Genomic DNA, 15,050 nt, shown 5'->3' with positions numbered 1-15,050 from the left:
TGAGCATGTCTGTTAAACTGAACGCCATGTATATTCACGTGGCTGAAAGATCAGATAAAAATCAAGAAAAACAGACAGAAAAGGAACTTGGCTCAGTTGTTCAAGCGCAGCCTTCTATCTGTTTCGGAAATGAATCGTTCTTTCAGCCGAATCTTCTGCTGAAATTGTTGAATCGATTCAATCCAGTCCGTACAGGATCAAACTTGCAACGGCACACTGGGAAATGGCTGAATAAGATTATAATAAGATGTAGCCTAATAAAAACTAATAATGTGAGAGTGTGTCACCCTGTGAAGGACTGAGGCCCACTCCAGGGTGTGTTCTCGCCTGGCGCCCAGTGATTCTGTGTAGGCTCCTATCCCACCACGCCCCGGAACGTGGTTACAGACAATGAATAAATATATTAATGTGTTTATATTTTCTATACATATTTAAGCATATTTAAATGTATGTAGATAAACACACAGAGACCTATCTTCACTCTTGACCCTAAACCAATTAAATTAATCATTTAAAATGTTCCCTCCTGTCATTGATTAACCCATAAACTCTGTTCATCAGAATAACGTAAGAATAAAATAATTTTCCAAGAAAAATATCACCTAATTCCTTAAAGCTTACTTTGACCTCATCATGTATAGTTCTAGAGAATTCTGAATATAGTCACTGTCCAATGAATAACTGTCCCAAAACAGTAACTTTAAACAAGACAGATTTTTTAAATTTTCAGTGGAAGTCAATGTGAAAAAAAGATTTTATAAAGAAGTTATTTTGGAGCATTTATGTTGATCCATTCATCCTGACATCGTTAGTATAGCCACAATCCCCACCCAACCCTCACACGCAGATTCAAAAACCCTCAAACTTCCTGTTAATAGGATTGGTTACTTCGGTTTATGATGTCAGAAACCCTGGCTGTCTGAGTCCACCCATTTAAGACTATATTTGGAACACTGTAATTTCAAAGCAGTATTGCTCAACCATGGCGGTGAAGGCATATTTCGCGTTAACAAGGATAACAACTTGATTTTTCACCGAAGGGGTCTTTAATCGATTTATTGACACCCTGTCGTCGTAAAGAGTCGGTTCGTTGGAAGTGACTCAGAATTCCCGATTCAGGGATTCCAAAGGGGACGGTTGTAGTCTCGCGCGATTCCCGCTCCTAAATCTCGCGGAGTTTCGGTGCCGTTGCTGTAGGTGTGAGTGGCACTAGTTTAGTTTCAGGAAAATCCAAGAAAGGTGGAGACTTGAGGAGAACTTCCTGCACGGTAAACACGGAGAACACGGCGAGGAGAAGTGCTGCTGCTCGGAGAGAGTCGGCGGGCCGTGGGTAAAGAGCAGACGGATGGATTTAATGCGCCGTTAAAGTCGGTGGAGAGGAGCTGGTCGCTGGCGGACTGGTCGTTATTCGGAGCGGGACACATTTGTATTTAAATACGCGCACTGCTAGCGTCCAGGTGGCTAGCTACGGCCAGAGCTACAGGACGGGGTTTCTTCGCACTGAAGGACAGTATGGGTGAGTTTAACCGCTCTCACTGATGCTCCTTTGGGTTTTATTGCCTCCAATTAAAGACTACAGTGTGTAATAAACAAGGGCATTATGCCACATTTACACAGTAAACATAAACCCAGGACTGTGTCAAAGCAATTTCACCTCCCAGCGTCACCGAAACCAACGGGCTGGGCTCGTCCTGACCAGAAAATTCCTGCTGTCCTTCCTCTAATTTGTTTCCACGTTTATAGCCAATGCTCCTCTACTAACAGTTCAGTTGAGGAAAGTTGACAAAAATCCTATTGTTTACACAATTGGCTCACATTGGTCGTGTTCCTAGAGGCGAGAAAATCTAATCTTCCGCGCCGAGAGAGACGTCTCTTATTGCTGAAGTCAACTGAGAGAGGTATTAAGCCAAATATAGCAGCTATAGCCCGGTCTTGGCACTGGCCGTTACCACAAGAAGTGCTTAGAGAGAGTTAACAATTAGTGCCACTAATTGAATAATCATAGAATAATCATATTCTTTTCAACAGAAGTAAGATGCAATCTCTATTCTTAAAACTCACAACCAGAAGTTTGCAAAAGTACAGAACCAATTCAGGACTTCATTCGAAGTGTCTGGCCTCGCCGACCATCTCAGACCACTCACCAGATCTCAGACCACTCTCAGAAGTGTCAGGGCAGGTGGACCTACATTTTCAGGAGGAGTTTTCCTTTCTGAATTTGCTGCCTCTGTTCATAGTTTATGTTCTGGGGTTCGCTTTGCCAGGAACTGATGCCACTTTTTTCAGCTTGGATATAATAGCAGAAATTTACACAGAAGTCTCATCAGGATGACAGGAGCACGCCACAACTCCAGCTGCACTCATGATGTTATTGCTACATTCGAAATTGTCATAAATATTGCAATATTGTTTGCAACAGTGACATGTCTTGAGAATGAATTAGTTGCAAGGCTATTCTAGTGGTAAGGACATTCTTTCAGAGCCATAGCATTGAGCTGTCTTTAAACAAAGGGTGTACATAAACAGCTATTATTTTTCAGATCTGCAACCAGAGCAAAACTTAAGGTTCTCCCCTGTCTCAAAGATGAACAATTTTAAAATCTGATGTTGGGTGCTGTGTCAGATCGTACTGTTGTTAGGACTCCTATTTACTTGCTCTCTTTTAAAAGTGTTATAGATCCAGCTTGTGTGTTGATGTGTTTGGTGGTCTGTGACTTTTACAGAGTGCTGTAGGTAAGTGATTATAATGGAGCATGAGTGGGAAAACCTGTCATGTTACTTTCTGCAACTTCAAATATATTTGGCGACCAGTGTTAGATCTTAGTCTTACATATGGCTGTTTGGTCAAATATGTTCTCCCAAGCCCATGGAATCTATTTACCATGTGGTTAGTCACATGTTAATTAAGTGTTGTGAGTTTATTTCTGGAGGGCAAGGTTTTTGGGGCTTTTTGGTGTCTTGCAATTTGACATGTCTGAACATCTCAGGGTTTTGACACCTCTGAATGGAGTCTTTATATATGTGCAGTGTCTACCCTACAGCTTAGCTGTAATTACTTAATGTTCAAACAAATAGCCACATTGAAACATACCAGCTTTTAAAAATGATTCCCAGAGCTGAAAACTGGAACCTGACAGCCATGTGGGAAAAAAAGAGACTAGCCCAGGCTGCTCTACTGGAAGTTGCGGCTGGCAGGCAGGTCGCTTGCGTGGCCTTGAGTGCTTCCTCCTCATCAGCAATACATCAAGGTGTCACCAAAATTACATAAGCATTCCACTAAACTGATCCTGTCAGGAAGTATGGAAGTGAACAAGGCCATAATATTGCCTCAATATGTATTGTAGTATGTTACAAGAAAGAATGTACAGAGTTAAAGAAACCTGTGACTAGAGGTCATGTGTATTAGAAAATCTAAGATTATGTTCAGACATGTAGCATAAAAAGACAGTTAAAATGGATGCAAATCATATTCAAGGTGGTCCACGATATATAAACTAAGACTTGTTGCCTTTTGGTTTTGGCTTCTGAACACTGTGGGCTTGGAGTACATCTCTTTGTTAGACCCAGACATGGAAGGTTTGTTTTCTTTCTGTCTTTCTCTCTCAGTGTATTTGGATTGGACAGATGTCAGGTCTTAACTGCAGGCTGAGTTCTCTGAAGTCAATCTTAAAAGAAGTGAAAATGTCTCTTAGCTCTAAGGCTCCTGTGCCTTTTTGTCATTTATCGAATTTTGGTTCACATTTTTTGGACCCTCCCTTGTTGCTTATTTAACTTGTAATCAGAACGGGTGATAACGCCTTTCAGTGGACACTGGCCTTTGTTCTTTTTTGGACCACTAAAATGGACTATAGTGCACTGCAGATTCATACTAGCATTATTAAAATATTACAAGGAAGTTTACAGCCAATGAACATGTCATGTCTTCTCCTGCCTGTCTTCTACTAGCTTTGAGTAAGGTCTAGGACACTATTCTTTACCCTGCGTCAGACCTTTCTGTCTTCGTTAAGGTAGACAAATGTTTTCCTCTGACACAGGGCTGGGCAGTTAATAGAAAATTAATCAAAATTGACATTTAGAACTTCTAATCAGCATAATCTTGTTTAAACCGATTATATCAATTATTTTTATTCAGTTATGTCCCCGCTGTGTGTTCATGTACAGTCCCTTTAAAACCATGCTACCAAGCTGTAGCCAGGTGATTCTGCTCCTATCTGCCACATGGAAGCAACCTAAACGCCGATGCCGACCAAGTGACTCGAGCAGCTAGTATCAAAGAAAAAGCACAGCGTCTGTGGTTTGCAAAACAAGAGAGGAAAAAGCTCGCAGCAACATTAGAAAAAACATCCCATATTGAATATTGGAGCATATTTACAGTACAAGCCTCGTCACTGAACTATGAAGGTCAAAAATACAAAAACTTTTTGGCAATTTTGGCAAAATATACAGTTAATCATGATATTGATTTGTGCTTATATCGCTCAGTACTAAGATGAATGGAATATCACTGATGTTCTTTGTAAGACAATGGTGAAAAGTGCTCTGCTCTCATGGGCTGTCTGTCTGGGTGGGTCGGGGGTAGATGTGCGATTACTCTGCCAGGTTAAAGAGTTCAGACAGTACACAGGATTGTTAATGATGAGATACAGATACAGTCCTAGAATCATGATTTGGATTTACAAAAACACAACATTACACTGCAGCATGCTTTAGGCTTTTTTTGTAAATTCTCTAAAGCTTTTGTTTACTTAATTACTACTATTATTATTTATGCTAATTTCAGCTTCTGCATAAAATGTCATGTTCGCCCCAAGCTAATAGCAGAGGATGTTCACAGAAATTGTTGTGTTTAGTGCTGTGCGATATGAGCGCAAATCAATATCACGATTAATTGTACATTTGACCACGATTACAATTATTAATGACAGTTTATTTTTATTATTATTTTTTTTAAATCCTCAGTTCAGTGATGAGGCTTGTACTGTAAATATGCTCCAGTATTAAAGCTGGGATGTTTTTTCTAATGTTGCTGGGAGCTTGTTCCTCTCTTGTTTTTTGAGCACTGTTTATATTTGGTGTGTGATTGTGCTTTGTTCGCTGAAACGCTATTTTTTTTTTCCCTCAGTGTTTACATTTGACTTCTTTTTGTCCATCGTCGTCTCAATTTTAGTCAAAACAGAGCAGGTCCAAACCTCAAACGTTGTGTTTTTCATTGATACAAGCTGGTCGGCCTCTGCGTTAAGGTTGCTTCCATGTGGCAGATAGGGGCAGAATCACGTGATTACAGCTTGGTAGCGTGGTTTTAAAAGGAGAGTACATGAACACACAGTGAGCACCTAAAATAATAATAATAATAATAATAATAAAAATGGTTAAATAATTTTAATATAATCAAGATTATCTCGATTCTGAATGTTGATTTTGATTAATTTTGTATTATTTGCCCAACCCTAGTTGTGTTTATGTTTTTCAACAAGGGACCATAACTTTAGTTTGGATGTTGACTATTTCAGTGAAGAGTTAAACTTAAAAATGGCATTATTTTGAAGTATGTTAGATGTGTTCCCAGAGGGACAGCTTAGTCTGAGCCCTGTAAGCACAGAATATGGCCTAATTGACATATGGAAGTCAGTTAACATCAGTAAAAAAAAGTATAGGCTCCTGTGTTGAACACCAAAGCAGGAATTAAATGTTAGCGATAAGTGAAAATTCATTACTGTTTTAGATGCTGAAATGTCTGTATGTGAAACGTCAGCTGGGTGGATGAGTGAGAACGCTTGTTTGAGTGGGTGGAGTATTTGACTGATGTGATGTGACCTGACATCAAGCAGCAAAATCTAGCAGCATGTGAAACTGCATGCTTTCTGTTAAAGGGATATACAGCACCACGGCCAAGAATTCACAGTTTTCACAGAGGGCTGATACAGGCAAGAAATACACTTATTTGATAATATCATCCCTGGAATATGATGACACTGATATTGAAAAGGCTGCTGCCATGTGCATTATAGGCTGTGTGGAGTGATATTATATTTTAGTTAAAGTATTTTGGAAAACACAGACAATAGATAGCTACTTAAATTTACACAGCTCCTTGGGTTTTAGCATTTGCTGTTTTGGTATGGTAGCGTTTATCTGTCTGGTGACATAAGAAATCTGATTTTGTCTCTTAAACGTTGTGTGCTTTGAGTAGCTTGTTCATAGATGATATATTTATTATACATAGTATTTCTATTTGGGAATTTTTAAGGGAAACTCAGTTATGGAATCAAAGCTGTTTAATCACATAATTAATTTTTTACATTGCCATTTTTCTTTGACTAGTAGCACACTGAACTTTCTCAGCATCAGAATGAGGAGTTTATTTTTGAGGTACTCCCTCTTTCATACTCCCTCCTCATGACGTCTAATGGCATTTAAAAGCTTTTATACATCTCACTGACAGAAAGTATGTGAAGAATCTCAGCAGCCTCTCCCTACCTCTCACCTGTTCTACTGCTTACTGTCAAAAGACATTATGGTAATGGTTTGTTTATTTATGTATATATAATGTGAATATTTAACAGTATTGGTTGTAGGGGTTTTTTTGTCAGATATTTAGTGTTAATCTCAGTTTTATTCCAGGTCACTTCCTTTTTTGAATGAAAAGCTCCAAACTCAACTTAAGAACAATAAACAACGAATGCACATCTTATCAGATTGTTGAGAGGGTGTTGTTTGTTGAAGTGGAGACTGTCGCTTACGGCGGTAGATGCATTTAGAAATGTATTCATGGCCACTGTGGCCACAGAGCAAAACACCCCATAGTCAAAAATGATGGATGGTTTGCCAGAATGATTCAAACATGCTTATTCTATATACATTAAATATACATTTGTATGCTTTATCCCCATTTCACCCTGCCCTTAAATGGTCAGGAACACCACAGAGCAGGTTTGATTTGTGTGGTGGATCATTCTCAGAGCTGCAGTGACTCTTACGTGTTAGTGGTGTGTATGTATGTGTTGTGCTGGTTTGAGTGGATCAGACACAGCAGTGCTGCTGGAGTTTTTAAAACATTGTGAAATGAGGATAAGAATGTATACAGGGAAACACAAGGATCAGTCTGAAATTGTAGACCTATAAAGTGCTCTTGTGTGGTCAGTGGAGATACAAGGTAGGTGTTATTAATACAGTAAGCATTCAGGGTGGAACACAGTTGCCATATCATATCATATTCTCTCTGGCCACCACATAGCTGCCATGATGCCCTATATTGTGCATGCTAAATTTCACACACCTAAACACAAACCAGCAATGGGATTTTCCCTGTATCTCATGTTTTAAATGCTCTATGATTGAATAGTGTAGCATGAGCAGTGCTTATACAAGAAGTAATAGAAGCTGCAGTGTGCGGTGGCCAATGAGATCACAAGAGCTGAAGCAAACATGCCAGACTCCATGAATTATGACAGAGGCTGCTGCTCACTGCCAAAGTGGCTTTGTAGCCTCTGAGTGAATATTCACAACTGCATTTTCCTCTGAAGTGAAGAAGGTCAATTTTTCTGGCCATATTTGTTTCTAAAGTAAATTTGTGTGATGTCTGCTAGGGGACTAGCTCTGTGATTACAGTTAGCAAATTCTGAAATGTTGATGTGTTATATTCACAAAGAGGCTCTGAATACATTTTTTCAGTGGTGAAAGTTTTGTTATGAATGGTGCAAGTTTGTCAGTGTGTGAACATCCATCTGGTCTAGTGGTTTGTTAAAAGGGGAAAATGCAAAGTATTCTTCCAAGGCCACTTGACCCACTGACCTTTGCATTTTTGTGGCGAAAATGTGAAATGTTGTGGCCTGGGGTGACAGACAGTATTCAACCCCTGGTCATTTGTGAGCAAGTGCTAATAAACAGTATTTATGTTACTGCCAATAGTTTGTAATAATATATGTATGGGTGTGTCTGTTTGCAAGTGTGATTCTACACACTGCCATATTTCGCTTAAGGCCATCTGTGAGAATATTCCTATGCCTCAGCTAGGCAGAACAACGGTATAAAGGACAGTATAATTAACTATGGTGCAAGATTTTAGTTATATGCTGACACACACTTAGACTTGTATGCTTGGCCAAAAAAAAAGTTGTGCAAAATTGACCACATTTGTCTACAGACTCCTTTGTTTATGGAACATACAGCAAGCTCATTCTTAAGGATTCTGAGCACTAAAATGTTTTCTTGACCTGGTCCCACCTTTGCTTTTAAACATTGTACAAGCCCATCTTACAGCTGTTCTCTTACTTTCTAACTTTTCTGTTCCTCCAGCACCAGTCACTAAAACATACTCTCTCAGAAAAGGGTTTTTGTCCTCGACCCGTGTCGGGCTGTGATGAGCTGAACCGCACAGCGCTGAAAACCCTTCACGCGACTTTGTGCTCACAGATATAACCTCGACAGTGCTGGGAATTTAGCTGCACTGCTTTTGTACCCTCATTCGGACACTCGCTCGTCTTCCCTTCTTATACTCGCATACCTGTCATGTTCCTCTTCCAATTGGAGGCAATGCTGAAGGTTAAGTCTTGTAAAATATACACATTTAATACATTGACAGATCTTAAATTAATATATTTTTTCAGCAAATCAGAGTTGCTAAGATGCTATTTCATGAACTGATGCTATTCGTTGGATTGTTGTAGCTTTCTAACATACTCACTGAAGTCAAGGTTACTTAAGGTGCTTGCCATTTCATTGTGGGAAGTTTTATCTAGAGGTCAAATCCCACTTCCTCCCTGCATGTCTTTCTGTAAAATTTTCAGTGTACAGAAATAACAACCACATGCTTCCCTACTCTTAAAGCCACCTGTGAACTGTTACTGCACAAAAGCTATTTCCTCTGAAAAATGAAACAAGAGAAGGCTTTCTTCAGCTATTCCTAGCAGCGTTCAGCTGACGTCTCAGAAGGTGGAACCAGTGGGGAAGTCAAATAAGGGCCCGTGCAGCCTAGTGGTAGATTTTGTTTGGGCTCTTGTTAAAGTGCTCATTGTGACGGCTGATTGTTATCTTTCTTAACAGTGTAAGCGAGGCATGCCCTGCAAGTCTGTGGCTGAAATCTTTCTTTGTGCAATGTTTCACAGCTGTGTTGATACAAAATCTTCATGCAGTTATATGGAAAATATGTCCCTTAAATAAAATTGGGAGAGAATTATCAGGGCAAGTAAAGCAACTGCCTTATCTGTTTTCATCTCTAAATGGCCGCTGTGGGAATATGGAGGCCAGGAGACTTGTTTAGGAGGATGAGGGCTGTCTGAGGCTCTGGATTGGCGCCCAGCTGCAGGCTGCCCCTGGCTGGGAAGCCACAACGCTTAGCCAAACCTGTCATTATGTCAGCGTGCTAGACTAGGCCAATGCTGGAAGACTGTGGTACTGCATAGTATGGTGATGCTCAGGCAGTCTGTGCCAAGGAGAAAGAAGTACGTCAGCAAAATCACTTGTTTATGTCTCGTCAGCTCAATGGAATTCCCAAATATTGCGGCAGACTCAATGTAACTAAAATTGTTATATAATGCAAAAAAAGACATTATTGGTGAAGTCATACTTGTGTTTTACTTAAACATTAAAAGAAAGCAAACTATTTCTGATGAATGTTTTTAAGGATCATGCCCTGTGTTCTGTCTTTAGGCCAATTGAAATACAGATAATTGTGCTATGAAAAAATGTTGATGTTATCTGCTAAATAATTAAAACACAAATGTATTTCCCAACCCAAGTAGCATGGACTGAATCCAGAGAAAGCTTCTTTCAGATTAGACCTGTGCCCTGCTGATTGATGTTGCTTGTGATAGAGGCAAGTAAATGTTCAGTTTTAGCAAATCAAATCAAGATTTTAGTTTTCTGGCTTGATTTGTAACTGTTTTCTCATCTGAAATTGAGAGAAAATTGGATCACAATAACTCCAGAGAATGCAGTTCCACTGCTCCGTAACCCAGTGGGTTTATACCCCTGTAGTCCCCTGTATACCAGCTTTGCATTGCTATAAAGAAATGTTACTATGTTGACATGCTCTGGGTTGAGGCAGAGCACAGTGCTGCAGAGATGCAGAATGCACCCTGATGGCTGGGATGAAGTCCTTACTAACTTACAAGCCAATAAGTATTTGTTTAACAAACTAGAGCCCCATTTAAAATGTTTTTCAGTGCTCTCTACCCAAGTATAGAGTGAAGGCATATATTTTTCCTTTTTTTCCTTTTTTCTTTTTTGTTCAGACATGCATGTAAATGATAAGAAAATATAACTGAGGGAAAGCTAATTTGCATATATTGCGCTAGTTTACTATTTATTTTGGTAAAGACCTCATATTCCTTTCTGGCTGTAATAAAACATTTATTGCTTATCATTTGGATATTTGCTACAATATATTAAAGACGTAGTCCTTTTTCTGTTACATTTTGGTTGCTAGGTTTTTCAAATAAACGTTAGATTATACGTTTATTTCTTTTGAATGTACAATTAAAATGATCGATTATGTATTTCATCACCACAAACTTTGCAATAACAATTACAGAATCTTATTCAAATTTGCTGCAGGGAATATTTTAACATGCACATAGCACAAAAAGTAAGGAAATATTTGGTAGATTATTTCTTTGTTGTAAAAATGCCTCTTGGCAATAAATGTATACTTTTGGAAAGTCTGTTAATTTCTCTTTTAAATGGTGCCACATTTGTAAGGAACATGCATTTGTGGTATTAGCAGTAGAGCAAATCCTCTCTGCCAATGTCAGACAGATTATTCTGCCATTGACTTGTTTGTTGGACTGGGTGATTGAAGTTATAAGAAACAAGAACTATTGGCAATGTAACAAATAGGAGCCTCAGTAGAGTGTGGAAGAACCATACACAGCCACAACAGCCTGTCCCCTCCTCCTCATGCTGGTCACCAGCCTGGTCACACACTGTTGTGATATGGCATTTCATTCTTCAACCAGCATTTGTCGCAAGTCCCCCAACATGGTTGTGTTGGCCCAAGCTGAACCCTCAAGTGTTCAATGGGGTTGAGGTCAGGATGCTGGCAGGCCATTCCATCCTCTCCACTCCCAAGTTCTGGAAGTAGTCTCTAATAAACCCTGCTCTGTGGGGGCGAGCGTTGTCATCTTCGAGGATAGAGTTCAGTTCCAGACTGTGGAGATATGGGATTGACACTGGTTGCAGAATTTCAACTCGATATCTCTCTGCATTGCGATTGCCTCCAATGATGACAAGCCTTGTTTTTCCTGTGAGGGAGATGCCACCCCACACCATAACACAAAATAAGCTATTTGCCATGGGCAGGGAGGATTTGGCAGATTTTTGATGGGTGCAACCCACATTCTCAGCTCTACTGCTCATCCCACAAATGCATGTTCCTTACAAATGTGGCACCATTTAAAAGGCTGTTTAGACTTATCTTGCCATTCAAATCAAAGCAACACAGAAACAAGACCACTATATCTATATTTTGGGTAGAAGATCATCTTTTTTTAATACTCCCTACCCATCTTTATTATTTTATTTCTTATACCTTCTGAGCAATCAATATTTTGCTAGACCACTGAAACTAACCCCATTTGGTAGCAGCTGTTTATTGAACAGATACATGTTAGTTTTCATAACACTGACCAGTCTTTAATTATTCACAGACTCCTAATTTAATTAATCTTATTCCGTGTTCAGTAGCCCCAGTGTGTGTTGATGTGATCTCTGCTGAAGTCAGACAGTAGCAGCAACAACAACAGTGCCCACACATCCTATCTAGCAGAGAGCTAACAGAACAGGGTAATGCATCTACACCGTGGTTTGAGAGCAGGAGGATGAATGGTACATTTCTGCTCACTGACACACATTGATCAGATGAGACCTCCCAGAGAGCAGTGAGAGCTTTCTCATGGCCTTGGCTAGGATTTGTTTTGCCCTGCTGTATAATGCTGAAGGAAATTAAATTCACTAACTATATTCAGAACAAAAAAATGCAAAATGGAGCTATGATTGTCTGTTTGACATTGGAAATGCGGCCAGTAAATACAGTGGAAAATGTAGTACACTGTCTTTAGGGAAGAAAAACCTGCTCTGATTTGTAGCTCAGTTTGTGTTTTTAGTTAGTGTCTTTTTGCAGCTGTTTTAGCAATGTCTAATTGTGTTTTTAACTGGACAATGGCCACAGATCTTGGTTTCATGTAAAATAATGCACAAATAAATGAGTGCATTGGTAAACTAGACGTTGGCATATCCCACACAAGAAAGTTAAGTTTTAAATAGCAGCTCCACAGACAGGTAACACAAACACATTCCACATGTAATACTAACACATTCCATATGTAATATTAGACAATAAAGGCAAACTCCCCACTCCTGTTTGTGTTCATTCAGAAGCTCTGCATGTTTTAAGGTAGAATATTATGCTTGAGTAAGAAGCCGCCTGTAGCTTGTTGGTTGAAGTTTAACGTGCCTGTAGGTTTTTATTCACTATTAACATTAACACAGAAAATGTATTGGATTAAAATCATGCACATCATCTTTAAGTCAAGTATTAAATGAACTATGTAAAACAGACTTTCTATGAATTATACCCTGTAACATATACAATATATCTGCAATCAGTACCAACCCACCACTCACTCTAGCGTTCCTGCCCCCAGCTCTTGTGTAGTAAGTACAAAGTACAGTGAAAATATTATAGCCATGTAACTTAACATCAACATCATTTCAAAATGAGCCAATACTGAGCCCATTGTTGTGAACTGAATCAAACTAAGGGTTGAGTATATCATTACACCCTTACTAAATCGTTAAATGCTGGTATTGCAGTCTTTAAATAACAGTATTTAAGCATTTTGTAATAAAACAAACCAGTTGATAGAAATCATGATATTAAAAACATAAAAAAACAAGTTTGCAAAACAGTACATAATCATAGTGATGTTACAGAGGCGAGCATTCTACGTTAAGAGCTGCTAAAAGAGTTACTAAAAAATACTTTTGTTCTGTAGTTTGGATTGATGCAGGTTGTGAATGGTATGCGTGATATGGCACAAATTGCAGGTATCGTCACAGTCCAATGATCCATTGAAGTTCTTCTTAACTTCAATGGAAGTCGGTGTAAAATGTTTTGATTCCAAGTAGTTCCAAAGAATTAATAGTGGTCCATTCATCAGCTGATGTGTTGAAAGGATGTAATCCACAAAAATGGAGACACGTTTTTAATTTGACAGCGAGGATATGCATCACAGTACCACCGTAGGCCATCACCATGATCCTTTTTCATGTTTTATGCATAATACACATGAGGGTCAGGGAGATGACATGGTGAGCAAAAGTAGCCCAGGCACCTCTGTCCCCTGCAGCACAGTGTCACTTAACAGACAACTAAAAATGCAGCTCCCTTGCACCATATTTACTGTCATTTCTTCTCACACACAGGCTTAGTTTTGTCCTGAGAGCTGACTAAGTGTTATTCTGAGTGTCTAACTAAGTGTCTAACTAGTGTATTTTCTGCTATTGCTTAAAAAGCCTGTCAGCAACACATCTTTTGAGAACTGTGTTATATATGGCTGTTGTTAAAATGCTGAGAAAAGGAAGGAACAGAAATGCCTTTAGTGTGTCCAAGTGAATACAGCCTATAGGCTCATGCGACAGTTCATGCATAACTCATGGGTAGAATGTGTTTAATCGAAGGCTGTTAGATCGTGTAAAACTGGGACCATATTCGTGTATATTAGTATTCAAAATTAAGAATAACAAATGATGTGATGTTATTACTTCCAGGGTTTGTGGTGGTTGTGATTTACCGGTTCATGTTTGTGACCGGGGTGGTGGTGGACAACAGGGCAACAACCTTGTAGCTGCCCCCACGCACGCTCCCTTTGGGAATCAGAACTCAAGAAACGAACCATTCTGTGTTATAAAAATCCATATTTCGTGAATTATGTGCTCTGTGTGGTGTTTGGACGCTTCGAGGAACTTACACGATGGGTTGAGTGTAGAGTCGACTCGCTGAGTGAATCAGTTCCCGATTCGAGTGCAAATTCAAATCAATGATTCAAAATATTGTTTACATCTGACCAAATGTACACAGAGCCTCGGGGAAACTCACAGACGACCGGATTATACTTCAGAACGCGTGTTTGTGACTGAAAACTGAGGAATAATGTGTTAAACGAGTCACAGAAAGTACTTTGGAACTTTGAAGGATCTCTTACTGAGTGTTTTCTACAATGGATTGATTAATCACGGATCACTGGACATAGCAGAAAGCCATGCCCAAACACATCGGAAGCCTGAAAATGAAATAAAATGCTGTGAAATCTGGTGAATGGACTCTTTACACAACATTAAAACATCTCCACAAATGTGTTTGGTTTGGGTGAGTTTAGAGACAAAAGCAGAACCAAAGAATGTATAGTACTCTTAGTTTCTCTCCAGTTCTGTATAATTGCCTGTATCTGAGTGTGTCAGAGGCACTGTGGTTATCCAGCTGGTACCCGATGACTACTTCCTCTGTTAGCTTTAAATGTTTGGTGTATTCCACCCCTAGACGTAACCGAAACTTTCACATCCGTTGAATCTCGAAACAAGTCATTTTAAGCATTGCTTTGCTTAATTACTAACTGTGTGTTTTTTTTATCATTGGCATCACTGTGTAAATAATCTCTGTCAATAGTATTTGCACTGGCAAATGCCACCAATCAGATTCTTCTACTGCTCACGTCTGTTGCCAGATTTAGCACTCTCCTAAGGCGCTGTGCCTCTTTTGCTGAGGACCTGAACTGACCCAGAATGATGACTTGCTTGTGTATGCATAGCAGCATTGTGACTGAATATGACTGGATAACAGACAAAAAAATCTGCTTCTCTGGCTTTTTGCTGAAAGGGTGTGTGTGTGTGTGTGGTACTATTGTAATGATGCAGATTGTGGGCTTCAGCTTGGACTTTATGAAAACGAAAGTAATATGAACTGTTTTGTGCTTTATGTTTGACTCATTTGTTATTTTGTGGAGTTTGCGATTATCCCATGGTATTTAATGAGCTGACTTAATTTCCAAAGGCTG

The 15,050-nt window shown here is 39.4% G+C and overlaps 1 protein-coding gene across 2 annotated transcripts in view; it reads left to right on the top strand.

Moving 5' to 3' along the window:
• The first annotated feature begins 1,229 nt into the window (after positions 1-1,229).
• cd2ap (CD2-associated protein) overlaps positions 1,230-15,050 on the top strand; it is a 68,680-nt gene continuing 54,859 nt past the window's right edge. For both annotated transcript variants that reach the window (XM_066677349.1, XM_066677348.1), the window contains exon 1: positions 1,230-1,516. In XM_066677349.1, coding sequence (XP_066533446.1) covers positions 1,513-1,516 — 4 coding nt within the window. In that variant the 5' untranslated portion in view covers positions 1,230-1,512. The remainder of the gene's footprint in view (positions 1,517-15,050) is intronic.

This window comes from Hoplias malabaricus, chromosome 7, assembly GCF_029633855.1.
Source record: "Hoplias malabaricus isolate fHopMal1 chromosome 7, fHopMal1.hap1, whole genome shotgun sequence".
Taxonomy (NCBI): Eukaryota; Metazoa; Chordata; class Actinopteri; order Characiformes; family Erythrinidae; genus Hoplias; species Hoplias malabaricus.
This window is presented reverse-complemented; position numbering and strand designations above follow the sequence as displayed.